Source organism: Entamoeba histolytica, genomic scaffold (genome assembly GCF_000208925.1).
Source record: "Entamoeba histolytica HM-1:IMSS scf_1104750518187 genomic scaffold, whole genome shotgun sequence".
Taxonomy (NCBI): domain Eukaryota; phylum Evosea; order Mastigamoebida; family Endamoebidae; genus Entamoeba; species Entamoeba histolytica.
In genome coordinates, this window is record NW_001915205.1 from 4,551 (window position 1) to 14,846 (window position 10,296).

The 10,296-nt window shown below is 20.3% G+C and overlaps 3 protein-coding genes across 3 annotated transcripts; all 3 read right to left on the minus strand.

Annotated features, from left to right (window-relative positions):
• Nucleotides 1-424: 424 nt before the first annotated feature.
• Nucleotides 425-1,051, minus strand: EHI_123700 (uncharacterized protein; the record flags this gene model as incomplete). The annotated part of the gene is made up of 1 exon (XM_648695.1): nt 425-1,051. The coding sequence occupies one exon, from the start codon at nt 1,049-1,051 to the stop codon at nt 425-427; it is 627 nt and encodes a 208-aa protein (XP_653787.1).
• A 3,837-nt stretch (nt 1,052-4,888) lies between these two features.
• EHI_123710 (uncharacterized protein) lies at nt 4,889-5,266 on the minus strand (the record flags this gene model as incomplete). Its single annotated transcript, XM_001914169.1, has 1 exon — nt 4,889-5,266. One exon carries the CDS (start codon nt 5,264-5,266, stop codon nt 4,889-4,891), a length of 378 nt encoding a protein of 125 aa, XP_001914204.1.
• A 504-nt stretch (nt 5,267-5,770) lies between these two features.
• Nucleotides 5,771-6,848, minus strand: EHI_123720 (protein kinase, putative; the record flags this gene model as incomplete). Its single annotated transcript, XM_648693.1, has 2 exons — nt 5,771-5,864; nt 5,935-6,848. The coding sequence occupies 2 exons, from the start codon at nt 6,846-6,848 to the stop codon at nt 5,771-5,773; spliced, it is 1,008 nt and encodes a 335-aa protein (XP_653785.1).
• Nucleotides 6,849-10,296: the final 3,448 nt, after the last annotated feature.

Genomic DNA, 10,296 nt, shown 5'->3' on the forward strand with positions numbered 1-10,296 from the left:
AGATCAAGGAACAATAGAATATGGTTATATTGTAATTGAATTTCCTTTTTTCTTGTTTTTGTCATCATTTTATTTCTTTTTTTTGTATTGATATTTTGCAACACCATAATACGTCAACTATCAATTTTCATATTTTAATGATAAAAATGTTATATTCTTATATGAAATGGTAGTAATTTGTAAAAAAAAATAAATCAATTCTACTTCTTAATAAAGATAATACAAAATGAACAAGTTATTTGTTTTATACATTAAACTCATTTTTTTAGAAATAAGTTATAATTAAATTCCATAATAATAAATATTATTTATTACTTAATATTTTTAAATACTAAATAAACCATAAGTTTAATTTAAAAAAATTAAAAATGAAAAATAGTTAATTACATACTCATTTAAAGAATAAAAAATTGATAGAAACAATTTAAGGAACATCAATAAAGTTAATTGAATTTTTAGATAATATTGAACGAATAACAGAATTATTTTGTTTTAAGATACACTCTTTTTTTTTAACACTTGTTAACTGTGATAAAAATATACTAACTTGCTCACCTATAGTAGCTATATTTTTTTTATTAAATAGAAGAACTGTTTTGTAATAAACTTCTTCAATAAAATCAATTTTATTTCTATTAAATTTATTTTTCATTTTACTTGTAATAAACATAAATCCAAAGTCAGTTGCAATGTCGACTAATAACTCAAACAATACAACCATTTTTTCTTCTTCTAAACGATGTTTAATATTTTTTTCTGTTGACTTTTTAATATTGGTTTGACTTAAATACCATTGACATCGTTCTATTAGAAATGGTTCAACATCAAAATTTTCTTGACTAAAGTGAAGTGTTTTAACTCTAAATATTTGTTGAGTTTGACTTGATTTTTTTCTTGGTCTTTGAAATGTCAACGAACAAAATCTACTTAATATTCCAATAAGAAAACATAACTGAACAGATCGTTTGTTTTTATTCTTTCTAGAGTCTAATGTATGTTTTTCTTTCTTAGACATTCTTTTATCTTCAAGACAAAGTTCTCTTTTAATCATTTTAATCTTATTAATTTCATTCTACAGATAGTTAGATTATATGTTAAAAAAAGAGTTATTATAAAATACAAATATTCTATATTTATCTTCAGTTATTCATTCTCTTAATCTTCTATTTATTCTAAAGTAAAATAAGTTTGTTTGTCGTTGTTTTATGGAAGTACTCAAACCTCTTAAAATAAAAAATTTAATTAAAATTCTTTCCTTCTTTTCATAACTTCGCATTATTTTTACTGAGTTTGTTTAAACGATCTTCTAGTGCCAAGTTATTTATAATGTTAATGCTTATAACAAGTGATTCTTTTATTCTTTCTTTTTTCTCCATGATTTAATAAGCAGTTTTTTTAAAAAAAAAAATACCTTATTTCATAATAAGAATATTCTTCATACTTTAATAAAAAACTGTACCATATCAAAATCAATAAATTATTTTTTGATTTTTAGTTACATCTTATTCCATGATTTTCATTTCAATTAGTCCATTTGGACTACCAATTTTTCTTACCAAATCCAATGCAACTTTTTTTTCGAAAAAATTATCTTTACTTTTTAACGGTCATGGAACTTTCTATTTTCTGCTCAAGGTATTTTTGTTTATATCCAATAAAAAATAATCATAAAAATTGTCAATAAAATAGTCAAAATAGTTATTTATTCAATCATGTTATAGTTCTGTTTGAAATGTTTTTAACGCGTTGATTAATGAATAAACTCCAATAAGTTTACTTACAATAACAAGAATTTGGCGTTAATCTTTAAATTAATTAAATTGTTAAAGAAAATAAACGTTAAATAAAAATGAGTGAATTAAATTTCATAGGATTTGGTTTTATAACTCATTTTCATCACTTGGATTTGTTTCTTATATTTCTTTTGAGAATCTTGTTGTTTATCTTTCTTATTTCTTTTTTTTTACTTCTTCTTTATCATTCATTGCATGTTTCATTTCTCTTCATTTATTATTATTTTTCTTCTTTTTATTTATATTTTTCATTTCTCTTATCTTTGTTATTATTTTATTGTATTAATTTCTGAATTTTGTTGTATCATTTCATTCTTCCTTATTTTCATTCATTACTTCTTCCTTATTATATTTTTATATCTTATTCTTGCATCATATTTATTCCCATAACAGTGTTTGTTTAATATTCCTCTTGAGTTATTACAATGACAATTACACCATTTCACTTCTTTTCGCTATAAATCAGTTTAATTAAGAATATATCATATGAAATAAATAATATAATAACAATTTATGAAAAAATAGTTATGACTCTCACTATTGTTTATTCATTTAAGTTTATTTCTTCTTGTAACATTATTTTATATTATTTTCATGATATTTCTGTAATTCAGAAAGAAACTAAACTTTTTAGTAATCTAAAAAATAAATTAAAACAAACTTTCTTAATTGAAGAAGAATCTCTTCGTATTGCTTTTTGATCTCAACCCTTCTCATTTTAAATGAAGAAGTTCTTAAATCCATGTTCTTCTGTAAACGGAGTTAATTCAATGTAAATATTTTTTACAACTTCATAAGACTTTCTTCTTTGTGCTTTAATAAATGAGTTATTATAACTAATGATAATGCTTTATGACTTTTATTATTGTTTAACTCAGTTAATTCTTCTTTTTTAATTCTTTCTATTCCTTTACTTTGAATAGGTTCAATTAATAATAATTCTGTTTCAAGAACCAAAATTCAAACAATAAATGAATCAAAACTTTCTCCATAAACAAAAAATTATTGAATAATTGGATAAGAAATATACATTCGTTATAAAAACTCTACGGCTGTATATTTTCCTTGTGATATGTTGAATATATATTTCTTTTATTAATAATACTTAATGTTTCATCTTCATTAATTCTTTAAATATCACTAGTTTTAAATCAATCATCGTTATTAAAAATGACTTTGAAGTACTTTTTCATATTTAAAATATTCTCTAAATAAAAAAATCCCCCTTTATCTCAATTTCTTCTATTGGTGACTATTAAATATATAATACCATAATTTCTGAATATTGGAGAGTCTAAAAAATATTCGTGGACATTGACATTTTATTGAAATATTTCTTAAATTTTGAATAATAGGAATTGTTCCAATACGTCCACCAAACATTTCAGTTGAACCATATCCATTACACATGATACAATCAAAACACACTTTTGTCTATTCATATACTTCAGATAATAGTAATAAGTACACTTTCATAAGACTTAATAGTATCAAAAACTTAATAACACTAATCAACCATATTTTTATTTATGTTAATAGTCAATTCTTTCATATAATACGCCAATGAAAAGATTCATTGGATAATATACGATTTTTGTTTTAGTTAAGACTTAAAAATGTCGTATAATTTTTGTAACATTCTTAGTCATACATTTAAAAATATTGTGAATGTTTTCTTTACTTCATCACTAAAATAATTTATACTACCACTACTAATATACTAAATGTCATCCAGTGCACATGAAGGTATGGTTTATTTTTTATTCATTTGCATGTACTAATGGTAAATAAGAATATAGAATTTGTTCTCTTGTCATATACTCAGACCAAAATAAAGCTAAGAAACAATAAAAACAATAAACTACATTAGTAATTGTATCATGAGTATAAATAGCGTCTTTAGGTATTTCTGATGTATTTGAAGTAGAAAAATATTGAATAGATATCATTAACAGTAAGTAACATTTGATTATTTATATTATTCTCTATATTCAAATACCTTCATTTAAATGAAATTGTATAGAAGAATATTCGTTAGAAGTAAAACAAGTACAACCATAATCATATATTTCTTTCATCACTTTTATTTTTCATAACATTTCTCCTGAACAACAAATATACTTTCATTGTTTAATATTAATACTATTTGATAATTGTTCTATTGTTAAATTAATGTAGAATTGTATAATATTTATTCCATTTCTATATAGTGCATATTCTGTAAAAAGACATCCCATCTATTTGTAGAAAAAATAACTACAATATCCCCTTTCTTCATTCCTATAAGTTATACTAACTCTCATACATTAGAATGTACTATATTTAAATACAAATAACATTTTAAGTCAGTATAATTTTGAAAAGGTTCTTGTTCAAGAGTTTTTTTTAGATAAGAAAGACACATCTATATTTATCAATAAAATGGTTAGAAAATATCCTCTAGTCTAATCTCATCTTTTTATCTTTTTTATTAGACAAATCTACCAAACTTCATTTATTCACATTGCATGGATATTCTCAAATAAATCATACAATATTTTAGAAGTTACAAAAGAACGATTAAAATATGAATTTATATTCCTGAATTGTTCTTAACATTCCATATAAATCTGGTTATCTCAATTTTTTAGACGAATAAATAGTTAAACTTATTATTTAAAACATTAAATTATCATATTTGATTATGAGACATTGATCATTGAATGAAATGTTACATTTATTATTAAAAATACCAATAAGTAGTTCTAATCTTCTTTAAAGATGTTTCAAATTTATATTTTATAACCTCCATAAAAAAATACTTTTTTTTGTTATTTGTATTTTAACTTTTGTTATTCCATAAACTAATAAAAAACTATTAACTTTAACACTACAAAATGGCTGTTTAAATGTCTGAAAATGTCTGAAAAGAAAGAAGTTACTACAGATAATATTTCTTTTTTATAACTAAGAGAGGAATGAAAACGTCATTACTATATACACCAAAATAAAGGCATTCAATGAAAAAAAGGTGATTAAAGATATTTTTGACTCTAGAAAAGAGTAAATAGAAAGAAGACGAATAAATAAAAGTTGCAAACAAATAATTTAGATTATTAAAAAATAATTATGAATAATGCCATAAACCACACAGCAAAAGCCTCACAGTTATGAAGACAAATGATAGGAGAGTTGTCACTTATTTTTTCCCCTAGAATTTTGACGATTTGTTGTTGTTCAAAAGATTGAATCTCATCAGACCTTGAAAAGGTTGTGATTTTAAGTCTTTTAAAGTCAAATTCATTTGACGTTTGTACATGAGTCAATAAGCTAATCCATTCTTCTTCTTCATTTTGATAAAGACAAAAGTGAGTATCAGCCTGTAATGTAATAATAAATAATAATACAGCACAAAATATTAAAGCCTTTTTTCTTAGTGTTGAACTAATTAGTTTTTCTCTGACAAAGTTTTCAGCAATTTGGATAGTTAACATAATTGCACTAAGATTTTATTTTTTAAGTTAAATAAGATTTTAAATGCTTTATTTTTTGTGGATTTTTTCTTTCACCTATTCAATTTCATTTTTCTTCCTCATTTTTTATAATTTTTTTCTCCTCTTTTTTTCTTTTAAAATGTTTAGTTATTTTACTTTATTTTTATTATTAATTTGTCTTTTCAGTTCTATTGGTTGTGGTAAAATGAGAAATAAGTAATACATCTTAAATTTCCCGATAATTTACACTTATTATTTGAGTCATTTTAAAATTAGTTCAAAAAAGATAAAAATAGGATATTCATCGATGATTTAAATAAATCAAAAAAGAATAATTACAGTTTTAAATAGATGAACCGAAATTTTCAACTTTCGAAAATGATTCTAAAAATAAAAATCGATTGGGAACAACTTTTTCAAAGTTTTCATTTTAATTTTTATAAAAAGAAAAATTATAGTAAAAAAATTATATTATTATACTATATAAAAAAAAAAACGAAGGGTTTATACAAATTGAATTAAAGGTGGTGAATCAATAGGAGTTGCAGGAGACATAGAGATAATATGAGTTTCTAATGTACTTTGGAATTTAACCATTCTAAAAAAGAATTAATAAAAGAAAATATATCAAATAAAAAATTAAAAATAAAAAGAGAAGAAGAACAAACTGCCAAGGAAAAAAGGGGAAAGGATAAGAAGTAAAGAAAGAAGAGTGTAAAGCTTTATCAGCTGAAAGTCTTTCTAAAGGATTAACGTTTAATAAATTTTGAAGTAAAATAGATAAATTTTGATTGCATTGACATTGACTAAGAAAGTCATTTAGTCTATTTGGATAAGATTGGTTTGGCATTAAGTTTTTCCAAAATTTATATTGAGAAGCAATATTTGGATTTGGAGAACCACAAATTGAATAAATTTGTGCTAATAGTTCTGCTTCTGTGGCTGCTTGAAATGGTGGACGTTTAATAAAACATTCAAAAATGATACAACCAATACTCCACATATCAATTTCAGAACCATATAATGTACAACCTAATAATAATTCAGGAGGTCTATAATTTAAAGTAATAACATTATAATTACATTCTCTATAAGTAATTGGTCTTGCTAATCCAAAATCAGCTATCTTTAAATATCCTTCATTATTTATTAATAAATTACTTGGTTTTAAATCTCTATGAACAATTCCTATTGAATGTAAATATTGTATTCCAATAAGTAATTGTTTCATATATCCTTTTAATTGTCCAATAGATAATAATGATGTTGTAGAAGTTGAATATAATAAACTTTGTAAATCATGTGGCATATATTCAAAAATTAAAAAAATATTTCCTTCTCCTTCACAATATTTTTCGCTTGTAGTAACTCCATATAATCTAACTATATTTTGATGTTTTAACTGTTGTAATATTTTTAATTCTCTCGCTGTTGTTTGTGCAAATCCACAATTTTCTCTAAATTCTTTCATTTCTTTCAATGCAACTATTTCACCTGTTTTATTATTTTTTCCATAATACACTGTTGAATATGTACCACTTCCAAGTTCAAATTGAATATCAAAATCTTTAATATTCATCATTTCTTCCCTCCTTTTTGATTATTTAGTTATTTTTTATTATTTTTTTTTATCATTTTACTATTCTTTTTTTTTTAATTATAATTTATAATAAAAATATTATTATTTATATTATTTAATTTTTTAGATTCATTTGCAAATGGGTTATTCTTTAACTCATTCTATGTTATTCTTTCTTCATCATTTATGTTTAATAATTTTTTTACAAATGACACTGATAAAAAAAACTGTTCATTCAATATGTTGCGTTGAATTTCTTTAATTTCATTATAATAATATTTAATTTTTTTCGTACTATTCTTTTGACAATACAACGAAAAAATAATCAGATAATATAATAAAATACTTAATAAAAATAAATCACTTTTATTTAAATATTTAGTAGTTAAAAATAATTACATAAATTCATAACTGATGGTAACTTTGAAAGAATATAAAGACACTTTCTATTTATTATTTTAATTAATTGCATAAATGTATTTTTTGATAATGAATTAAATATTTTAGAGTTATTTTTATTCTTTTTCATTTTATTTAAAATAAAATTGCTTCCATTAACTCATTCTTGAAAAATTCTCTTTGATTATTACCATATATAACATTCAGTATGTTTGTTTTGATAAAATGGAAATTCTTCTTGGTTTATTATTATTTGTCTTAGTATTTATTCTTTTTTATTTTTTAATATCATTCTCACTTTTAAATAATACTACATTTTATACTTCAATCTTCATTTTTATAACACTTCATATTCTTTCTCATTTATTTACATTCTTATCTCTTAATAATATTATTAATAGTTGAGTAGATTTTTCCATTACCACTTATTTCAATTAAAATTATTTTTTAAATACTTTTGTTATGATGTTTGAAAGTTTTTTATATTCTGATTATACTGTAATAATCTTTTCCATACTTAACTGCTAATATTAACAAACTCCAAAGGATTATTATTCGTTAATATAAATAATTCCAATACTCACTCTTACAAGCAAACAATATAATGAAATTATTAACTTACTATATCTAACATTTCACTAAAGAATCAATGAAAGATAAAATGAGTAGGGTACGAAAATTAGCAAAGAAAAAATGCATCTAAAAAATTTACAAAAATGAAAAAAGATGCAAAATAATTTGCATCCATAGAATTTTCCATTTATTATATTTTGCTCCTAAAATAAAAATAAATAAAAAATAAAAAGTATGATAAATATACAATCTGTATATATTTATGTTTATATTTTATGATCACTTGTATTCATTTTGTATGAAATATTAATGAAGTAGATGATTTGATGAATCATATTTAATTATTTTTATTATTTATATTCTTTTATCTATCGTATTTTTATCTATCGTATTTTTATATTTATTTCTCTGTTTATATTATTTATATCATTGTATTCTTCTTATTATCTATATATTATTATATTATTCTTATTTTATTATTTTATGTTTATATTATTTAGATTTTCTTATTGTTATTCTTTTATATTTAAATGTATTTTATTATTTGAATATTCATCTTTATCATTTTTATATTATTATCATTTATATCTATTTTCATTTTATATTTATTCTCTTTTGATTTATATTAATATTAATTTTATCTTTTATACTTTTTATTTATTATTATATCATTGATTATCATTTCTCCTTTTATTTATCATTTATTCTTATTATTCTTTTGTTTTTCTATATTCAATCTATGTTATATATTCATATCATTTTCATTTATATTTTATTACATATTATATGTTATAATAACATAACACATATGATTGAATATATAATAAACATCATAATGAAATTATACATATAAATAATAAACATAAAAAAGAGTAAAATATTTTTCAATAATAAAATAATATTAATTATTTTACATCATTAAATTAGACACTTTTATTGAATAGTTCTAATTTTTACAATAAAAATACACTTTTTATTTCTTCTTTTCTTATTTTATCATCTCTTTGTGATTTATTATTTTTATATTCTTTTTCTACTTTCTTTTTATTCTTTTATATATTTATATTCTTTTTATATTATTTGGTTTTCGTTGTTGTTTCTATTTCTTTCTTCTATTATTTATCAATTTTATATTCATTTATTCTTTTTATTTCTTTTTTATTAGTTCTTGAGTATTGTATATTTCTTTATTATTTCATTTGTGTATTATCAAAATATATGTTTTATTGAATTTATGTTGAACAAATTATAAAATATAATCAATATTTTCAATGTTAAATATTCATTATTTATTGTGAAATGTTGTGTATATTTATTATATTAAATGAATATGATGAATGAATATCAATATTATTGTTTATTTGATTTTAAAAAAAATAATAAATGAATATGAAATAATAAATGAAATAAAATAATGAAGACAATGAAATGATAATGAAATAGAATAATCTAATATTGAACAAATCAAATAAAGAATATATTGAATATATCATTATTGTTACTTTATTATTTATTATTTCAATTATTAAATATTAATAAATTATTCATGAATATTTAATTGATTGATATTTTACAATTTCATTTTCATTTTATTTAATAAATGAAATATAAATAATAAATGAATGAATAATAATTTAATATATGAAATAATAAAAAGAAAAGAAAGATAAATAATAAAGAAATATGATGTATTTAATATATAATATAATTTATTATCAAATGTAATAATATCAAATGATGATTTATTTTTATTTCAAAATATTTTGCATCAATAAAATATGTTGCTAATTATTTTGCATCATTAATTTTTGCATCATTAAATTTTGCACTTTTTTTATTTGTTTCAATAAAATTTGCAGGCAACGAAAAAAAGCAAATAATTGAAAAAGAAGAGAATGAATGATATAAAAGAATAAAAAGAAAGTAAGAAGTAGATGAAGATGAAGAAAGAATAAAAGTAGAAAGGAGAGAATATAAAAAGAAAGAAGATAAAGTGTAATAAAACAAAAGAGATGATAAAAGAAGAATAGAAAGAAAAAAATAAAGGATGCAAATTTTATTTCAACAAATAAAAAAAGCGCAAAATTTAATGATGCAAAAATTAATGATGCAAAATATTTAGCAACATATTTTATTGATGCAAAATATTTTGAAATAAAAATAAATCATCATTTGATATTATTACATTTGATAATAAATTATATTATATATTAAATACATCATATTTCTTTATTATTTATCTTTCTTTTCTTTTTATTATTTCATATATTAAATTATTATTCATTCATTTATTATTTATATTTCATTTATTAAATAAAATGAAAATGAAATTGTAAAATATCAATCAATTAAATATTCATGAATAATTTATTAATATTTAATAATTGAAATAATAAATAATAAAGTAACAATAATGATATATTCAATATATTCTTTATTTGATTTGTTCAATATTAGATTATTCTATTTCATTGTCATT